Genomic DNA, 21,821 nt, shown 5'->3' with positions numbered 1-21,821 from the left:
CCAAACTGAGTGATTGGGCAACAAAATGGCAGATGAAATTTAATGTGGATAAGTGTAAAGTAATGCACATCGGGAAAAATAACCCCAACTATACGTACAGTATGATGGGGGCTAATTTGGCTACGACAAATCAGGAAAGAGATCTTGGAGTTATCGTGGACAGTTCTCTGAAAACTTCCACGCAGTGTGCAGCGGCGGTCAAAAAGGCAAATAGGATGCTAGGAATTATTAGGAAAGGGATAGAAAATAAGACCCAGAATATCTTACTGCCCCTGTATAAAACTATGGTACGTCCACATCTTGAATACTGTGTACAGATGTGGTCTCCTCACCTCAAAAAAGATATTTTGGCCTTGGAAAGGGTTCAGAAAAGGGCAACTAAAATGATTAGGGGTTTGGAACGGGTCCCATATGAGGAGAGGTTAAAGCAACTGGGACTTTTCAGTTTAGAAAAGAGGAGGCTGAGGGGGATATGATAGAGGTCTATAAAATCATGAGTGGTGTGGAGAGGGCCGATAAAGAAAAGTTATTTATTAGTTCCCATAATACAAGGACTAGAGGACACCAAATGAAATTAATGGGTAGCAGGTTTAAAACTAATAAAAGTTCTTCTTCACACAGCGTGTGGTCAACCTGTGGAACTCCTTGCCAGAGGAGGCTGTGAAGGCTAGGACTATAATAGATTTTAAAGAGAAGCTAGATAATTTCTTGGAGGTTAGGTCCATAAAAGGCTATTAGCCAGGGGATAAAATGGTGTCCTTGGCCTCTGTTTGTCAGAGGCTGGAGAGGGATGACAGGAGACAAATCGCTTGATCATTGTCTTCGGTCCACCCTCTCTGGGGCACCTGGTGCTGGCCACTGTCGGCAGACAGGATACTGGGCTAGATGGACCTTTGGTCTGACCCAGTATGGCCGTTCTTATGTTCTTAAATAATCGCCGTTTCATTTAAATTTAAATGGCTGCCGCGCTGAGCCAATCAGCTGTTTGTCAGCTCAGCGCGCTAGTCTGGACGCTCCGCGGTCGACATCAAAGGCATTTGTCGACCTCCCCGTTATGCCTCGTGGGATGAGGTTTACCGGGGAGGTTGAGAAATGCCTTTGATGTCAACCGCGGAGTGTCCAGACAAGCGCGCAGATCCAACAAACAGCTGATCGGCTCAGCGTGGCAGCCATTTAAATTTAAACGAAGCGGCAATTATTTAAATCTCCACTTCATTTTCCTTCGCCGTGTAGCCTAATCTACATGCCTCTGTCGCCAGAGGCATGTAGTCTAGACGTACCCTAGGTGTCCAAGGAAGGAGTATTTGTAGGCTGGTGGCAAACAGTGACAGCTGTTCCCCAACCCAATGGGAATGGGGAGAAAATTCAAACTAGCTATGGAGCATCCACAGGCCACTTATGTGAAACGTTGTGCAGCTCTGTTGGCTCCCAGTCCAAGACTTGCACCCTATGCCCATCCTTGAGAACAATCCCATTGGCTTCAGGTCAACTACTTGCATGAGTCACGGTGGCAGCGTCGGGCCTTTAGGGCATTGTTGGAACTCCTTCTGGCATAGTTTAAGACAGTGTTTCTTAAACTTTTGAAGACCGAGGAACACCAAGCAATTTTTTTTTATGAGGAACACCAAAGATTTTTTGTTGAGCAAAAAAAAAAGAATTCGGTTGTTCTCCATGGCACACCTCCTACTGCCTTGCGGCACACCAGTGTGCCACGGAACACAGTTTAAGAAACACTGGTTTAAGAGGTCACCAACGTCCTTCGAGCCTATCCCCTTGGATCTCGCTGCAATAAACTCCATTGCTCCTTCTTCAGGTGCTGAAGCCATTTACTCCACAGCTGCCCTTAACTGAGCCATCTCCAACACAGTCACTGCTTTACGGTCATTAGAAGGCATATTACAGCCATCTAGACCTGTCTCACACATTTACATTCCTCTATGCTTAGGCCCAGCGGGACCAGGGAAGGTTTCACAGCCGATGCGCTGCCAGACAGCACTAATTAAGCAAGAAGCAACTGTGGCATGTACCTCCTACAGCTTTGCAAAGTGGAGAAAGGGGACTGGAGGAGGCAACCAAGTAGCTGCTGCACCCTGAACAGCCAAAATGGTGCCTTCTATTTAAGACAATTAAGCGCCTGATCCTGCGAGAGGATTAATGTCCTGTGTGAAGTTGTCCTCAATTTCCACTGTGATCAGTGAAGCAGTCTAACGAGTCTAGATGGGGGCAGGGAGTTCACAGGGGGAGCAGCAGAGACCTGGGGCTGATTGCAAGGAAGTGGTAACTGAGGGTCACAGTTAAAGTTGGTCAATTTCTTTTTTTTTTTACCAAAAGGTCTTATTGTGACAATATATGTGCGCAATGTTTCCCAGATGCACGTCTGTTGCACTGAATTTGTTTCAAACCCACCTCCCCAAAATATTTAAGAAAAAACAAACACTTTGCTTTTACATTTGTTAAATGAAACACGTTTGTTCAAAATGACTGTTTTGAACCCTTGAATTTTTTAAAATGTTAAAAAAAAAATGGCCAGAAATCTGGGTCGAAATTTTCCCCCCAACTTTTTGATTCACCAAATTTAAAAAACAAACAAACAAACCAGTTTGCTCCAAAGTGAATTTCTGGTTTTAAGTTTTCGGCACCACCAGTAAATTGAGCAATCGGTTCTTTGCCTAGCTCTGGTCACCATCGGGAACACTTATTACATGGCTCCGAGAGGATGGGCTTGGTGCCTGGCATGAACCGCAACGCCCAGCACCTCTGCACTCTCATCCACAGACCCTCAGCCTGCAGGTTGGGTTTGCACTTCTTGGTCCTTCGGACATTAGCAAAGGTGCTCCCATTTGCACTGCCTGGTACACAGTCACCAGGGCATGTTGAGAAGGGTTCAAATGACATTGCTGGGGGTGTATTTACTTAAACTGAGAGGCCGTGACAAGCCACGGGCTCGGGTGAGCGTGTGACTGTTGCCTGCCGGCTGGAGCATGCTGCTGACTCCACATGCCTTGTCATGCTGCACTGCAGGCGGTCACCTTGGTACGGATGCTCCTGGGCTCAGCTCGCAGGGACCCACGCGTAGGCCTGCGAACTGAGAGCCGGGCCGGAGAGGCTGGCCCTGTCTGTGTCTTACCTCCTCGAAGAGCTCCAGGCTGTAGGTGTTATCGTCGTCGGCGAAGTAAACAATCCCAGGCTGACTGCTGTTTTTGTTAAAAGTCTCTCTCAGCCACCGCAGGGCCAGGTTCCTCTGCATGGTCCCCCGGGGAATGCGGGGGTCCCTCATGTCCCCCCGCAACTTGTAGTTGCGGGGCGTCTCCACGTTCAGGTGGGTGTAGTTCAGCCCTGTGTCCCGCAGCAGCCGGGTGACGAGAGGCGTGCGCCGCTGAGAGTCCTCCACCAGGATCCAGTGCAGGTTGGGCACGTGCAAGAGGGTGTTGGCCAGGCGCGTCAGCTCTGCCTTTTGCACCGGCCGGCTGTAGGTGGGGGTGATGACGTGGATGGTGGGGAGGGTGTCCGACCACGGGGGCGGGCGGGTGTACACGTACTCTGTCCTCACCACCTCCACAATGTCGCGGTCCGACAGACAGTACTCCTTGGAGTCCGAGCCTTGGGCCAGATCACGCCGGGAATCACCACCATCATCTGCACAAGGGCACGAGAGGAAGAGCACACAGTCATCGAACAGCCTCCTCGGCAAGGCCAGCGGTCAGCTTGCCAGCCCGGAAGTCACCCTCTTGGTCTGAGAGCAGAGGAGACAACTGGAAAACAAAGGCCTTTTGCAAGAAATCAAGAACCCCCAAGCCACATGGGCAAAGTTCAGACAGCTCCAGGCTAGCAGCAGGGAAGTGCTCAGAACAAGCAGCTTTAAGGGCCCAAAGAAACAGCAACCAAGCGCAACACCCGTGTGTAGAAAAACAGACACCCTGACATGGATACAGCCCCTTCCATCCCACAGTACTTCACATCCCGTGCCCCATAGAGCAGCTCCTGCTGCCGAGGCAGGACTCTGCAGCCATGCACAAATGCATTGCCGCAGATCAGGACAGCAAATGAAGAATGAAGAGACAAGATGGGTACACAGAACGGAGATGGCTGAAGTTGGGATTTGGCCCAGGTAATATTGGATCCACCTTACCAGGTGCCCAGGGTTGCCAGATGGTTTCAACAAAAACACTGGACACACTTGACATGACATCACAGTCTATATTGCATCTGATTTAGAAAATACCCGACATTTCTATTCTCTCATTTCTATTTTCTCAATTTGTTTCCCGAACAGAAAGCTGAAATACAGAACTGTCCGGTTCAAAACCGCACACCTGGCAACCCTAGGTATTCCTGAACTCCAACCACTCAGCTGGGATCTTGAAATATGTCACCTATTCACTTAAGTGTTTACATATCTCGGACTCTCATCCCGGGAAGTCCTAGGGCAGCGAGGGGCGACTTAGGCTGATGAAGGGGGCTGCATAAGTGGCCTTCCTTTTACTCAGTGGGCTGCAAGACTGTCATAGCCAAGATGGTCTCCCGGGACAGGGCAGTTTTGCAAACTGTGCTTGTGTACCTGGAATCTGTGGGGTGTGCCAATTGAGCACTGTGATTGGATGCAGAGGGATCATCCGGCTGTCAGTCAGCGTTGTGTGCGATCAGCACGCCCCTCACTTCACATTCCCTTGCTTGAAGCGCATGTAATATCGATAGGGAAAAAACCATGTGGATGAAAATCAGCAGTATCTGGAATCCCGTGCGTGAGCAATAGGGAACAAAATGTCTCGTGGGGCACATGCAGACCCCCGAAGGGCTGCATGCAGCTCTCGGGTCACAGATTGCTCACCTCTGGCTGAGGGTCTTTTGATGCATCTTTTATTTAGCTGTTGCAAAGTCCTAGTTAGGAATCTTGCCTGTATCTGTAATGTCCCGCAATAACATGACAACTCTTGCCCACAGAATTCTTCAGAATCCCCTGCCAAGAGTTTCACTCTACATTGGCTAAGACAAAATCAGCCCTCATATCTAGGCTTTGCTGTTTCAACTGATACTGTCCAAGTTATAAAAAAGCACAAATGTTTCTTTTTAACATTTTTCAGATTTTTGCCTATTTACATTTTCATAGTGGTGGGGCTCAGAATAATTATTTAATGACAGCAGATGTTAAGATTCAGAACAGCAAAGCTCCGTAACTGCTCAAACACACATTGTCGGCATCGCGTGTCAAAATACACAAAGTAAACAACCTTAAATCAACATTCTAATAATTTCTCCAGCAGCGTTTTTGCTACTGTGCCTAGCTGCACATCTCGATTATTATGGATGGAAACATTTTGTGAGTGTGTGTGTTCACGATAATACTGATGTTTACCAACAAAAAATGAAATTCTTCCAAGCCTACTCATGTGCTTGCCATTTTCAGGGCACTGCAGCCCTGCCATCAGATCTATAATTATGCTAGGAATGATCAAACTTAATGACAGATTGCAACACTTACGGTCCAGAGTGTAAGCCAGCCATTGCCTGCAGGGCATGTGATAACAATCCACAACGGGGTTCTGATACTTCCCAAGAGTGTTTAGTACCAGAGGTCAAAAGGATACAGGATTAGAGGGACCATAAGTCTGACTCACTAGAACAATTCCTACGTTCTTGGCGTATCCTTATCTGTTATCCTGCGTTACCCATCACCCTGGACGTTGGAGCAAACACCACAAGTGACTTCAGACCCACTATGTCAAGTAGCTGAGCATCCCATCTCCAGTGAAAACCGAAGGGCGGGTAGGCTGTTCAGCACCTGCCAGGATCAGGCCCTGTCTCCGAAAAGTTACACCCACTTTGCACATCCCAGCTGTCTGGGACTCTGAAACCCGGGAAGCAATTCACACCCTGCACAAAGCGCGAAACATATTTGATAGCGCAGCGGCGGAACATGATTAGACAGAGTGGAACTGGGCCAGGGCATGTGGGATCATCATTAGTCATCGCCTGTGGGTCAAGAAAGACCTCAGCTTTAAATCCTCTGGCCCTTCCACGCCATGCACACTGTGGGACCATCACTGATTTGCTCTCCTCATCTCTGGCGCCTCCCACACAAGGCTCTTAAAGCTGCTCTGAGGAAAGCCACTGTCTTCACACACACCCCTTGTACAGATGGGGAAACTGACGTACGGAGCATAGAAGCACTTGGCCCAGGGTGTCACACTGAATCAGAAGCAGAGCTGGGACCAAGACCCAGTTCCACTCTGGGCCACGGGAGGCCACTGTTCACAGAAGTGTCTCCTAGCTTCCCAGGCACTGGGCTGAGCCCGGAGGGGTGGGGAGACGTGACAGCATCACCACACGAGCCTTTCAGTTCCAGTGTTCGCTCTGTGGTGCTGCGCTCCCCCGGGCCGTGGAGTGAGCTCTGGCCCAACTGACCCTCTCAGTCGGGGATAACTATAACCTAAGAGCTGCCCTGAGGCACTTGTGTGGCAGAGTCCGACAGAAGCCCCCTTCTCCTCCAGGTCGTCTAAGGACGGGGGGGGGGGGCTGAAGCTGCTCAGAAGGTCTTTGATCTGCTGGCAGATTTAAATAGCACATCGGCCCACAGGTGGGGAGTAAGGCAAAGCCACCCCAAAGAGAGGAGCAGGGCACCTGGAGACAGAAAAGTCAAGGGAGGCGCGTTTAGAGCTTGAGATGGGGAAATGGAGCTTACAGACACACCAGCGCTCCTCTCCAAGATGGAAGCCAGGAGACAGTGGGTCCAGTGAAAAGACAGAGAGGGAAGGTCGGCTACTGTGTTGAACGAGAGGGCGTCTTTCTGATACGGCTTGTGCTCCTGGGGCATTGCTGCCACTGAAAACAGAGCAAAGATCCACTCCCTCAGAACCGCCCAGCCACACCCAATCTCCCTTACTCCGGACCGGAATGCCACTCTGGGCTTTGGGTGCCTGGCCATGTAGACGCTGCCCCTCTCCTGACGGTCTACTCCAGATGCTGAGACGAGCAGGGAGCCCTGTGCTCCCTCTCCCCAGGCCTGTGCATCTCAGCCCGAGCCCCTCAACTCTGGAATGCAGAACCCAGCCTCCCGCTGGAAGGCCCCTGCCCAGGGGCGCTGGAACAATTTGTGCAGTGGGGCATTGACCCAAACTGTGCACCCTGCCCGCAATGGAAACCACTGCCAGTAGGGGGTGCTGCCGCACCACCCGCACCCCTCCTGCCAGCACCCTGGCCACTGCTCTTTCCCCTGCCAGATCTTTTCTGCTGCATTTGGCAGCATCGCTTCAGCTGCTGTTTTTATTACCAAATGGGTGGTCAGTGCCTGCAGGGACCGTCAGAAGGGCTTTCCTCTCCCCTCTGGAGCCGGACGCCCGGCGATGGCTTCCTGGGAGTAGGAAACACAGACACCGGGCAGCGGGCGGCATCTTCTCTCAAGGCTCTGTCCTACGGCCTCCGAGACAGGCGCCAACAGGATAAACTACCCGGCTGCCAAGCCACAGGCCTGGCGCTTTGCACGAACCCCTCCCCCCCGCACTGGGCTCTCCCTGTAACGGAGAGGGGAGGCTGCTGGCTGAGCACGGGCCACACGTGGAGATGAGCATGGTGCCACGAGAGGGATGGAATGAGACATGGGGATGTGGCATGGGCGGGGCGGTTCTCACCCTTGTGCACTGCAAGCAGGGGTGCAATGGTGCTCTGGTGCCAGACGGTGATTAACAGCGTCCAGGGCAGGACTATCAGCACGATAGCCAGGATGTCTCTTCTCTTCGGCATCTCCAAGACTGACTGGACCCACAGCTCCTCATTACCTGACAGCGAAAACCCCAGAGACAGAACAGCAGAGCACATGGAGAACAGAAATAAATGGGCAAGAAGGAACAGGGACAGAGAGAGAGCAGCGAAGGCAGCACAGCTCGCAGGTCTTACCAGCGCTCACAACCCACCCATTGCAGAAGCAGGTTCGGAGAGGCCGCGGCTGCAGGGGCTGGAGGCCGAGCAGGGAGCGTTTTCACGGGGCGCCGCCAGAGCCGCCCGGGGGAGCTTCAGGGACCCCTCGGGAAGGAAACCTAAAAACACAAAGCAAAGGAGAATAGGCAGAGAGAAGCCCCAAGGACGCGGGGAACTGCCAGGGTGCTCAGGGCTTTGCATTCACAGCAATCACGCCAGTGCCAGCGTGCAAGACCCGGCAGTGTCTCTGAGCCCTCCCCCAGCCAGAGATGGACACCTGGGAATGAGCTCCAGGCAAATATCCATGTGTTTGGATCCCAGTGCGTCCCCAGCATTCTGCACTTGCCATCGCAGCCTCTTCTCCCCTGCAGGAGCCCTGCAGCAGCTCCCCAGGCTGCACGAAGTCTCCACAGCCACACTGGCCTCAGCAGACTGCAAATCGGCTTTGCTACGGGCGAACTAACAGGCCAAGCAGCAGGGCCTGTGGGCGAGAGAAAGGCCAGCCTTCCCCGCCGCCACACGTTCCCAGCTTTGCGCAGACAAAAGGAGCAATCCAGGAGTGCCCGAGCGAATCACTAGCGAGCCGGGAAGAGGCACTAGCGAGCCTTTTGCACCAGAGCATCTTGGCACCCTCCCCCAAGGTGTGGGTCCATCGTACAGGCAGGGAAGCAGAGCCCCACAATGACTCGGTGGCTTGTCCAGTGTGTAAATCATCGGCAGAGGCAGGAGCTGGCGCCCAGACCTGTGCTCTGACCACTCAGCGGCGCTGCTCTCTGCCAGGTGGTGGACGTGGCAGAGAATCCAGTGCTGCCCCCATGTGACGGAGGAGCTTCACTCCGATGCGACTGGGGAGGTTGCCGCAATGACACGGGTTACTCCGCACTCCACCTGTCGCTGTAAAAACCTCAGGCCAAATCTCCCAGCCCCTCCCACTTCCACGTCTGCCGCCTGGAAGAGACAGTCCCCAGCCGCCTGTCTCCTGTCCTGCAGACTCGCTCTGTGTTCATTTCTCCCCTCTCGGCACTGCCAGGCCTGGGGTACATGAAGCTGCCACACGGGCTTAGTCGGATTCAATAGGAGCACCCACACGTTTGAAGCAGACTGTATTTGATCTGGGTGTTATCTTGGCAAGCCGCACACAGCACTTAGCCGGCACACGCAGGGCGGACAGTTTGCAAACACAGAAGCAGTTTAGTGCTCTTGCTCCCTGGGGGGATGCATTAGCCAGCCGCACCAAACCCCTGCATTGCTACTGCATATTGCAAAGGCCTTGTAGGGACTGGACCACAACAATAGGGTCCATAATGCCAGCGTACCCTTCAGAGGGCACGTACCCTAGGCCTCGTTCAAGCCCTTTATCACAGGATGCTTTCTGCATCGTCAGAGCCTCCGCTGACCCTGGGGAAAGGGCGGACCCCGGTGACGCTCCAGGGGCCTGCAAAGGATCAGGCAAGCGGCAGACGGTGGTGGAAGATGTGGCCAGCCCTACAGAGATGGCATAAACCAGAACCACATTCACCTACTGGAACCGAGCTTCCTAGCGCCCCGTCATTGACACCAACAGGAACAGGCTTGCACAGGCGGTGCCCTGGAGATGCTGTGTGTGGCCAAACGCTCCCTGTTGCTCAGAAAGCGCCTCCCGCTGCTCCAGAGCCATTTCGCCTGCATCATACCCAATGACAGACAGACCCTGCAATCCATGCAGCTGCCCGTGGGCGGGAAAGGGAGCTGGATGGAGCACATGCATGGAGGAGAGCACATGCAGCTCCTTCCGCATGGCCTTAGTCAGCATTGATTCCCTATAACTGGCAGCCTAGTGCTTCACAGTTCCCATGTCAGCTGTCTACCGGGCCGGCTCGCCAGCTGCCAGAGATCAATGCAGCCCGCTCCATGTCCATTGGGGCTAGCTGGTGAGTTTGGTTTGCCCGCATTATCCCAATGGCAGGAGAAGGTGCAGAGTTCATGGGCACTCTGCCATAGAAACACCTTCCTTAATAATAATCCAGGGCTCCTGGCAAGCCACAAGTGCCTCCAGAGCTCCACCAGCTTCACAGGCACGGTACGTAAGCAACGCCGCTTTGCCCCGCCCCGCCCTTCCAGCATGACGTGCGAGGAAATGCTGTTCTGGAAACAGCAGGAGGTCTGGGATTCCGGGGATGAATCCCTGGCCGCCCTAGTGTAGCATGGCTGAACAGCAGCTCATGAAACATTCTCCCCTGGAAAGGAGGGTTCTCATACAGGACCCATGATGCTGGCCAGAATCATTCACTTGTCCATCCTAATCATAGAATCCTAGGGCGGGAAGAGACCTCAGAAGGTCAAGTCCAGCCCCCTGCCCAAGGCAGGACCAATCCCAACTAAATCAACCCAGCCAAGCCAAGACTTAAAAACCTCTAGGGATGGAGATTCCACCCCCTCCCTAGGGAACCCATCCCAGCGCTTCACCTCCCTCCTAGTGAAATAGTTTTTCCTAATATCCAACCTAGACCTCCCCACTGCAATGTGAGCCCATTGCTCCTCGTTCTGCCACCTGTCACTACTGAGATCAGCCTCTCTCCAGCCTCTTTGGAACCTCCCTTCAGGAAGTTGCAGGCTGCTCTCAAATCCCCCCTCACTCTTCCCTTCTGCAGACTAAACAAACCCATGGTCCCCTGTTTTCTCCCAGCCTACCCCTCACCAGGCAAGGGGGAAATGCCACCCAAATTCATACAGTTTCTACCTTAGTCTCTTCTAACCCTTCCCCCTTAAGGCGTTCCTCCACTGCAATGCCAGCCAGCCACCCCTGCTTGGCAAGCCATAAGGAGTGCGGCTTTCCGGCTCAGCTGTTCGTTTCATCCGTATCTCATACTCCCAAGTCACCCTGGTCCTTGACTGGGCTTCCTTGGCACCACAACAACAATCCCACTGAAGGCTGGAAAAGGCGCAACAGGACCAGAGGGCAGAGAGCACAGAATGGGGTCACCGTGGAATGGGACAGCCCCGTGCAGAGAAGAGCAAGGAGAATGCCCCACTTCTCTAGTGGGGTACCCCAACCTTGCTAGGCCTAGGAAGGGCTCCTATAGGGCAGCCTGCTTATGCTCCCTTTCCTTTAGGTGGTGGCTTGACATAGGAAGGAAGGAATCCAGATGTTGGAGGAATTCCCCAGCTCATGTTTCCCATTCGGATTCAGAAAGCCAAGTCACAGGGTCACAATCAGACCATGACCCCTGCTCCCCCACTGAAGGGCAGCTATGGCTGGGCGTCTGCTTCTGGGCAGGTCCCTGGGGGCTCTCAAGTTGTCTCCTTTACGCCAGGTGTCTGCAGCCTCAGTTGCTTGTCAACGTTCAGAAACGCTCCCTGCCTTTCATTCAGCAGGGAAGACGTTTGCTCAGTGCTATTCAACGGATACGATTTTATAGACTACCTTCCAAAGTCTGAGCGAAGGACATTATGTGAACTCACCTGGCACAACCAGAAGTGGTGTAAGCATTACATTTAAACAAGGCTCTCAAGACACGGTTATGCAATTGAGGGAGCCAGTGCAGAGCTGGGTCTGCTTAATAAAAAGCTATGCTGCTACATTGCCCAGTGAACTCTGGAAAAAACAAGGTGAAATTCACTCTGCCGCATGCATCAACTGTGATCGACATGCTGTCTGGCTCATGCCCTGTAGAGTGAGGGTGTGTATCTCTTGTTTCTGTTTTTTAAAAATAGGTATTATGGTAATTTGGGATTATTGTATTGTAATTCTTGTTATCCAGATCAATATCCAAGCTCTTAACTCCAGTGGTATCTTGCAGCAATAAGTGATTTGAATATTCATGTACATTCTATTAAAATTATGTTTCTATTAAATTTCCTGTAAGCATTCCCGCACACAAACCAGGAAACCCAAACACAACGGCATTAGGGCCGTGCATAAGAAATAGAGGGTGAGACTGACTAAATGCCAGATTGCAGATCAAAGCAGCCTTGTTTCAAAAATTAACCAGTGGCAGAGTTTAGGTTGGGTCAAGTCAATATTAAAAAAAAAACCCATTCCATAATTATCCTTCCGTGCTGTAATGTGCTGACCGTGGGCAGTGCTGCTCCCTCCTGGGTGGAATTAGAACTCCTCCACGTGTGCCAGTCACGCCTGCAGCAAATCAAAACCAAGGGTGGGGAAACAAAAGGCTTTTCTGCCTCAAAAAGAAACACTTGTGTTTTGTTCGGATTTTTTTTTAACAAAAAAGCGATTTTTTTCTTTTGCTCTGAGTTGAAAATGTGTTTAGTTTCAGTTTTCACAAACTCAAATCTTCATCTCTGGCAGTGTGGGTGGGAAACCCATTTTCTCCCCTCCCCTCCCCTCTTTAGGAGAGAGAAAAGAAAAGACGGGAACTCAAACCTAAAATGAGAACCAAAATGAAACGACTGGAGATCACGAGAGAACCTGCCCGGGGACCAGGTTATCCCATCACTGACATGGCAGGAGTCTGGCCACCGTCAGAAAGGAAGGCCCAGGCGGTGCTACCCACTCTACTTCTATTCACAGGCCAGTTTGAAAGGTGACTGTTCTTACAAAACTTGCATTTGGGGCCAAGCCTGAGCTCCGTTCCCTGCTACCAAATACCAGTTTAAATTGAATTGACATTTTCGGAGTCTCCCCTTTGTACGGAAAATGAAACTGGGGGGATGAATTAGATAAATTAGAAGAAACTTAAAAACAACAAATGGTCTGGTAGCTGTGGAAGAAAACAAGCCTTCACTCTGCGTTTGTGAGCAACAAGTCGTCAGAGACAGTTTATTCCAGCAATATTGCCAGGGAAGGAGCTACTGCTAGGCAGATCATCAAATACAAAACAATCAGAAGCCAATAGATATACTGTCCGTTATATATAATAACAATCAACAATTATTCCCCTTTCCATAACAATTCCCTTCAGACGCCACCTTATCACAAGGTCTTCACTAGAGTCAGCATTCTATCCTGATCTTAAAGAGAGAGGCCAGAGGCGAAAACAGCATCACTCACAGCTCTCGCGTTATTAGGTCTCAGAGGGTCTGTCTACACTACAGCACTAATTCGAACTAACTTAATTCGAATTAGTTAATTCGAACTAAGCTAATTCGAACTAACGCATCCAGACTAAAAAACTAGTTCGAATTAGCGTTTTGTTAATTCAAACTAGCATGTCCACATTGAGTGGACACTGAACCGACGTTAAGGATGGCCGGAAGCAGTGCTGGCAGGGCATCAGATTAGGACTTAGAGCGTGGAGCTGCTGTCTCAGGCTAGCCGAGGGCTTAAAGGGACCCGACCCCCACCCCGGACAGACAGTTCTCAGGGGTTCCCCGCTTGCAAAGCAGTCCTGGCTTGGAGTGCCCTGAGTGCCCACACTCGGCACATCACAGCACTCGGCCATCAGCCCGGCTGCACTTGCCGCAGGCTGCCATCCGGGGGGGGGGGGGAGTCAATTGGGGGGCTGCAGGAGAGCTTCCACCCCGAGGAGCCCGCAGAGCCACCCCAGTCCTCCCCATTGGGGGCTCGTACCCCATTCCTTCCTCACCTCCTTTCACTTACCCCTCCCTAGCCCCCCCTTCCTGATGTACAAAATAAAGGACACGTGTGTTCAAAAATAGAAACTCTCTTTATTGAACAAAACTGGGGGAGACTGGGAAAAGGAGGTGGGAGAGGGGAAGAGAAAGGGTGGGAGAGGGGAGGGCAACTAAAATGATCAAGGGTTTGGAACAGGTCCCATATGAAGAGAGGCTAAAGAGACTGGGACTTCTCAGCTTAGAAAAGAGGAGACCGAGGGGGGATATTATAGAGGTCTATAAAAGCACGAGTGGTGTGGAGAGGGTGCATAAAGAAAAGTTCTTCATTAGTTCCCATAATAGAAGGGCTAGAGGACACCAAATGAAATGAATGGGTAGCAGGCTTCAAACTAATAAGAGAAAGTTCTTCTTCACAAAGCAAATAGTCAACCTGTGGAACTCCTTGCTGCAGGAGGCTGTGAAGGCTACAACTAGAACAGAGTTTAAAGAGAAGTTAGATAAATTCATGGAGGTTGGGTCCATGGAATGGTATTAGCCAGGGGGTAGGAATGGTGTCCCTGGCCTCTGTTTGTGTAATGCTGGAGATGGATGGCACGAGACAAATGGCTTGGTCATTGTCTTCGGTCCATCCCCTCCAGGGTCCCTAGTGTTGGCCGCTGTCGGCAGACAGGCTACTGGGCTAGATGGACCTTTGGTCTGATCCAGTATGGCCATTCTAAGCTCAGGGTTCAGGGTCGGGGGTCTCACTGGACCACCTTGATTTTCATGCAATCCTGCTCCTGGGTGGCCAGGCTGGCAGCTATCCTGCCCTAGACGGCCACTTTCCTGTGCCTAGTGCGGAGGTCGTGGATGAGGTCCACGATCTCCGCACTAGACCAGTTGGGCGCCCTCCTCTTGCGGACCTGGGCAGGCTCCCGGGAGCCGCCAGCCTGGTCCCAGGAAGAGGTGGCGGGCTGGGCGGCAGCGGGTGGCTGGCTCGAGCCGTGCCAGGTGCAGGGTCTGCTGGCTGGGTGCTGGCAGGCTTGCACCTGGCATGGGCACCGTAGCCAGCCCGTGCCCCTTTAAGGGCTCCGGGGCCGGGAGGGAGGGAGGGAGGCAGAAGAGGTTCCCTGGTGGTGCCCAGAGTGGCCACCAGGGAAAGCTGGGAAGGGCTAGCCTCCCACTAGTTCGAATTAAGTGGCTACACAGCCCTTAATTCGAACTACTTAATTAGAACTAGGCGTTAGTCCTCGTGGAATGAGGTTTACCTAGTTCGAATTAAGCGCTCCGCTAATTCCAATTAAGTTCGAACTAGCGGTTTGCCTGTGTAGCGCCTGTCAAAGTTAATTCGAACTAACGTCTGTTAGTTCGAATTAACTTTGTAGTGTAGACATACCCAGAGTTAGCATGAGTTAGGCCAACCAGCCTCAAAATGGCTGCATACAAATCCCTTTGCTTCTGCATAGCACTTTATAGACTAACTAACCATATAGATGGTATCACGAGCTTTCGTGGGCACATGATCCCATCTACATGTTTTGTTAGTCTATAAAGTGCTACCAAACCATTTGTTGTTTTTTAAGTTTAGCCTGTACCGACTAACTCGGCTACCCCATGAAGCTTCTGAACAAATTAGAAGGTAATTCCCAGTTATAATTTTCATGGACCATAATTAATGTAACTGCAAATGGACCTGTCTCACTGGTAAAAATCCACTTGGTTCTAATGGGAGCTGCACAATAGGAACGGACCCACAACTTCAGTGGAGTTGAGCATCACACTACGTCATGTGTGTTTGGCACAAAAATATTTCAACTCAGTGAGGAGCCCAAAGACATAAGACTAGGTTTCAGCCAGCTTTCATCCCAAAAGTGAGATGACAACAAATTCTTCCTTTTCAGTCGTATCATTTATCCAAGGATCTCAAAAGTGCTTCATGTACATTAGCGAACAGAGCTTCATAATGCTTGCTGTTCTAGAGAAGCTCTATTTTTCCCATTTTTATAAATGGGCTAACCGAAGCACACAGCACTTAAGAGATTTTTGCCCAAGGTCACACAGCAAGCCAGGAACAGAGCTGCAAACAGCCCTGATACCCAGCTCATTGCTCTAACTACGGTAAAACACAAGAAATGTAAATAACTGGCTACCAAATGGGCAATTCCTGACAAGTGCAGGTTTGGCTGCCGGGGGAGAACTGGAAGAGGGAAGCAGGGGATGTTGCTGGAAGACGTTTCATTTGAGATTTTGGTATTTGGTGGAGATGGCCTGTAAAACACAATCTAAAAATAAAGTTAGCAGTAAAACCTCTTGCTCACTAATTACTCTGGAAGCCATTTCTGCCTAAACCACCTTCACTTTAATGGGGGCTATTAGAAGTCTAGTAGCAGGATTGTGACACGAATTACTGTGCCGTTATTAAGCAGCGCAGAATAGGCACACTTTCCTTTAAAGGTCCCAGAGCCGGGGTATAATAATAAGCACATGGGGGGGGGGGTTAATCAGAGCTTCCAGCTTTAGCCTCAGACTTTACTCAGCGTGTGGCAGGAGAACTCAGAACTGCAGTGATCCTAGGAGGTCGTGTAATGGAGCAAGGGGAAATGGGCTACCCAGGCTTGAGCTGAGGGACCAAGATGCATCAAGCAAAGCTCAAATCAAATCAATGATTAGCGGCAGATCAAGCGATTCTATTGCCCACGGCTTCCCGCTCTGCTGTCCAGCAGAAAAACAAACTCAACCCAATAGCTGAACAGCTGCAATTTATCCCAAAGCACCAGAAATCTGTGGTGTCGAACCAGTGGCCCAAGAACACTCACCTCAGACAGCTGGTATCACAGTGAGGTGGGTGCACACTCTCTCTCTCTCTCTGCCCTGATTCAGTGAAGCCCATGCTTGAGTCTATACATATTCACCAAAGGTTCTTCCACTATTTGATCTGAGGAAGTGGGTCTGGCCCACGAAATCTCATCACCTAATAAACCATCTTATTAGTCTTTAAAGTGCTACATAGTCCTGTTTTTTGTTTCAGCTACACCAGACTAACATGGCTACATTTTTATCACAAGAACTGGAAGGGACCTCAAGAGTCATTGAGTCCAGTCTCCTGCCCTCACAGCAGGACCAAGCACCATATAGATCATCCCTGACCAATATTTATCTAACCTGCTCTTAAATATCTCCAGTGATGGAGATTCCACAACCTCCCCAGGCCATTTATTCCAGTGTTTAACACACCTTAACAGGTAGGAAGTTTTTCCTGATATCCAATCTAAAGCTCCCTTGCTGCAATTTAAGCCCATTGCTTCTTGTTCTATCCTCAGAGGCCAAAGAGAACAATTTTTCTCCCTCTTCCTTGTGACACACTTTTAGATACTTGAAAACTGCTATCACGTCCCCTCTCAATCTTCTCTTTTCTAAACTAAACAAGACAAATTCTTTCAGTCTTCCCTCGTAGCTCATGTCCTCTAGACCTTTAATCATTTTTCTGTTCTTTGGACCTTCTCCAGTTTCTCCATGTCTTTCTTGAAATGTGGTGCCCAGAACTGGACACAGTACTCGAATTGAGGCCTAATCAGTGCAGAGCAGAGAGGAAGAATGACTTCTCGTGTCTTGCTCACAACACTCCTATTAATGAACCCGAGAATCATGTTTGCTTTTTTTTTTTTTTGCAACAGTGTCATGCTGTTGACTCATATTTAGCTTGTGGTCCACAATGACCCTAGATCCCTTTCTGCAGTACTCCTTCCTAGACAGTTGCTTCCAATTCTGTATGCGTGAAGTTGATTGTTCCTTCCTAAGTGGAGCACTTTGCATTGTCCTTATTAAACTTCATCCAGTTTACCTCAGACCATTTTTCCAGTTTGTCCAGATCATTTTGAATTATGACCCTATCTTCCAAAGCACTTGCAACCCCTCCCATCTTCATATCATCTGCAAACTTAATAAGCGTACTCTCTATGCCAATATCTAAATCGTTGATGAAGATACTGAACAGAACCAGTCCCAAAACAGACCCCTGTGGAACCCCACTTGCTATGCACTTCCAGCAGGATTGTGAACCATTAATAACTACTCCAGCCAGTTATGCACCAACCTTATCGTAGCCCCATCTAGGTTGTATTTCCCTAGTTTATTGATAAGAAGGTCATGTGAGACCATATCAAATGCTTTACTAAAGTCTAGGTATACCATGTCCACCGCTTCTCCCTTATCCATAAGACTTGTTATGTTATCAAAGAAAGCTGATTGGTTTGACATGATTTGCTCTTTACAAATCCATGCTGCCTGTTACCTGACACCTTGTTATCTTCCAGATATATGCAGATGAATTCCTTAATTGCATGCTCTATTATCTTTTCTGTCACAGAAGTTAAACTAACTGGTCTGTAGTTTCCTGGGTTGTTCTTATTTCCTTTTTTATAGATGGGCACTATACTTGCCCCTTTCCAGTCTTCTGGACTCTCTCCTAACTTCCATGATTTTTCAAAGGTGATAGCTAAAGGCTCAGATGCCTCCCGTATCAGCTCCTTGAGTATGCTAGGATGCACTTCATCAGGCCCTGGTGACTTCAAGACATCTATCTTTTCTACGTACTTTTTAACTTGTTCTTTTTTTTATTTTAACTTCTAAACCTACCCCATTTCCACTAGCATTCACTATGTTAGGCATCCCCTCACCATCAAACTTCTTGGTGAAAACCAAAACAAAGAAGTAATTAAGCACCTCTGCCATTTCCAAGTGTCCTGTTACTGTTTCTCCCTCTTCACTGAGCAATGCGTCTTCCCTGCTCTAGGTTTTCCTCTTGCTTCTAATGTTTGTAGAATGTTTTCTTGTTACCCTTTATATCTCCAGCTAGACTGAGCTCGTTTTGTGCCTTTGCCTTTCTAATCTTGCACCTGCATATCTGTGTTGTTTGCTTATATTCATCCTTTGTAATTCGATCTAGTTTTCACTATTTATATGACTCCTTAAGCCAAGGTGGTCTCTTGCCATACTTTCTATCTTCCTACGCAGCAGGGGAATAGTTTGCTTTTGGGCCCTTAATAATGTCCCTTTGCAAAACTGTCACTTGTCATCAGTTTTTTCCCCTTCTTAGTCTTGCTTCCCATGGGACCTTACCTACCAGCTCTCTGAGTTTACTAAAATCTGCCTTCCTGAAATCCATTGTCTCTATTTTGCTGTTCTCTTCTACCATTCCTTAAAATCATGAACTCTATAATTTCATAATCACTTTCACCCAAGCTGCCTTCCACTTTCAAAATTTCAACCAGTTCCTCCCTATTTGTTAAAATCAAATCTAGAACAGTTTCCCTCCCAGTAACTTTCTCAACCTTCTAAAATATAAAATGGTCTCCAATGCAGTCCAAAAATGTATTAGATAATCTGTGCCCTGCTGTCTTAGTTTCCTAATATATGTCTGGCTAGCTGAAGACACTTCATCACCACCAAATCTTGTGCTTTGGATGATTTTGTTAATTTAAAAAAAGCCTCATCCACCTCTTCTGCATGGGTAAGTGGTCTGAAGGAGACCTCTAGCATGATATCACCCTTGTTTTTTACCCCTTTTTACGTAACCCAGAGACTCTCAACACGTCTCTATCCTCTGTCCATCTTCACCTCAGTCCAAGTGTATTCATTTTTAACATATAAGGCACCATCTCCTTCCTTTTTTAGCTGCCTGTCCTTCCTGAGCAAGCTGTGCCCTTCTATACCAATATTCCAGTGATGTGTATTATCCCACCACGTCTCTGTGATACCAACGATGTCCTAGTCGTGTTCGTTTATTAGCACTTACAAGTTCTCCCTGCTTATTTCCCATACTCCTTGCATTTGTACACAGGCATCTAAGCTACCGATATGATTTTGCCCCCCAGTTCTACTTTAACCCTCCTTTATCTCTGCTATTACAGCCCATGTTCCCTCCCATTTCTGACCCATCTCCTAGGTCTCCATGTTTTTCATTTACCTCTGGGCTTTGGTCACCTGCCCCCGTCAAACCATGTGTAAGCCGCTAATTTCACTGTGACTACTTCCAGAGTAACATACCCCACAGCGTGAGAAAGGGATCCTGAGCAAAATGATAAGAAACGGCATCGACAAACTTAACTCACATGATATTAGTACTAATCACTAATATCCTGGGTGGTGACAGCCCCTCTTCTAGCTATACATTGCTCATTCGATTTGATGCTTCTCAGGGCAGGGACCACATCGTCCCTCTTTTCCGTAAAATGGCATGGGCACCATTAACACTATATAGAGTAGTTGTAATTCTTTGCCCTTTGCCATTGGAATCTCGATGCACAACCTCTCTTGCATCCCAGATAAAACTTCTCTGGAGATCTTTACCTACTTGCTCCCGTATTGTCCACATCCCAAAACCCACAGATCTGGCTGTGGATGTTTAGAAGCTGTTTAGGGCTCCAGACTGGATTAACAGGGTGGTTAAACACTGGCATAAACTGCCTAGGGGGCTGCAGAACTTCCATCACTGGAGATATTTAAGAGCAGGTCTGATAGACACCTGTCAGGGACGATCTAGACAGTGCTTGGTCCTGCTGTGAGGGCAGGGGACTGGGCATGATGACCTCTCGAGGTCCCTTCCAGTCCTAGTATGATTCTATGAACAGAGGTTTCTGCAGGTGAGGACTGCAAAGCACCATCTGGGTTGTGGAAAGGGGCCTGAGACTGAACTGCAGGAGAGGCTATTGGACAGAGATGAGGTGGACCAGAGCTGTGCTAGGAGATGAGGACTGGAGGAGAAAGGTGGATTGCAGGTCAGAATCGAGGTGCTATGTCTGAGCTGTGCAGAGAGACCCAGGCTGGAAAAGCAGAGAGGCTGGGAGCAGAGGAACAGCCCCAGAGCTGTGTTGGGAACCCAAAAGTAGAGCATTAAGGGGTGCTGCAGGCAGAGACTATGGAGCTGTATCTGGTTTAGTTTCCAGGAGTACACTGTGCGTCTGCACACCAGCCAGACGGGACACCATAGGGATGGAGGCAAGAGCTGAGTCCCCAGCTCCATGTACTGCAGACAGGAAATCCCAGGCTGCTCCTTAGGACCCATGCAGTGACACACGCGGGCTTTTGGTCCCCAACAGAGCTGGGATTTGGCTAGAAAGCTATAAGGAGCTGGGCTGGAACACTACCTGCACTGGATCACCTGGGCTGAGAGGAGAACCCCCCCCCCCCGACACACAGAGACTGTTATTCTGCAGTGCCATGGCAGCAGCATCCCTCCTGTCAGGCTCATCAGTCTTGACAAGTATTCAGCAGTTTCCAAGAAAGGATTAGAAAAAGCCAGGCTCTGCACAGGCCATCTCAGTGGATTGCAGTGCACTGTGCGCAGGCATATAGACACTCTACAGGCATCTCTGCCCTCATCAGGCTCCATGGGCATGGGCAAAGCCTAACACAGTATCTTGCTACATCCCTGTGAGTCAAATACAGCCAGAGAACCTGTACCTAGATGGTGAAGCCGAGGCACATGTAGGTGAAGGGATGTGACTAAGTTTGTTCAATGAGTCAATGGCTGGCAGTAGTAACAGTAGTCTTGACTCTTAGTCCCTTTGCTTTCCCTACTAGGTCATACTTCCCTCCAAGCATATAAAGTGGAACTTCTGTGGATACACGATTAAATCTTCACCTCAAATATGTCTGCACAATCACATACGTACGTGTGTGCATCTCCCCTCCTTCTTTTCTTGAAAAATGGAAAACATTTTTGGCAAAAAATTCCCAGACTGTAAAGAGAACCCGTTTGTTTTAAAATTTTCATGAACATTTTTTATACATTTTTTAATTGTTGGCTACTTGTCTTCCCAATTTGTCTTTTCTTCCTTTTTTGCCCTTTTTGCTATCGAAAAGGGGTCAGGGGAAAAGAGGAAGATGGGGGACGGATGAGTACATTTTTTAGTTTTCAAATGTAATCAATTTAATGGAAAATTGACAAAAAGAGCCATTTTTCGACAAATACATTTTTAATTTCAGAAGTTTTAACCAGAGAATTCTTGCCAGTCCATCACATTTGAACCTTGGTTACACAGAACACAGCAAAAGGGGCTATAAAGGTGTGTTACCACTGAACTCAAAATGCTTCTATTAAGTATCATTATTGCCATTTTAAAGTTTGGGAAAACGTAGGCACATGGCAATTGCGTAACCTACCCAAAGTCACACAATGAGACGGTATCTAAAACAGGAATAGATCCAGAGCTCCCAACTCACATGCCTTGTGCTGTGATGACTAGGATAGAAAAGATGAATTTGGAACTTCAGTTAATCCCGGTCTCTTATGAGAAGACAAAGGGGACATTCAATGAAATTGAAAGGTGACAAATTCAAAACTGATCATTGGAAACACATGCTCACACATTAAACTATTAGCTTGTGGAATCCCCTTGCCACAGGATATCACCAAG

General features: G+C 49.2%; 1 protein-coding gene across 5 annotated transcripts in view; it reads right to left on the bottom strand.

The window, feature by feature from the left end:
- B3GAT1 (beta-1,3-glucuronyltransferase 1) overlaps window positions 1-21,821 on the bottom strand; it is a 69,616-nt gene that overhangs the window by 23,590 nt on the left and 24,205 nt on the right. For 2 of the 5 annotated variants that reach the window (XM_089773249.1, XM_089773250.1), the window contains exons 1-2: window positions 7,626-7,880; window positions 3,128-3,636 (exon numbers count right to left, since the gene is read on the bottom strand). In XM_089773249.1, coding sequence (XP_089629375.1) covers window positions 3,128-3,636; window positions 7,626-7,812 — 696 coding nt within the window. In that variant the 5' untranslated portion in view covers window positions 7,813-7,880. The other 3 variants (XM_089773251.1, XM_089773252.1, XM_089773253.1) reach the window with 3 other exon arrangements.

The sequence above is a fragment of the Pelodiscus sinensis genome, chromosome 25 (assembly GCF_052426305.1).
Source record: "Pelodiscus sinensis isolate ZL-2025 chromosome 25, ASM5242630v1, whole genome shotgun sequence".
Taxonomy (NCBI): Eukaryota; Metazoa; Chordata; order Testudines; family Trionychidae; genus Pelodiscus; species Pelodiscus sinensis.
This window is presented reverse-complemented; position numbering and strand designations above follow the sequence as displayed.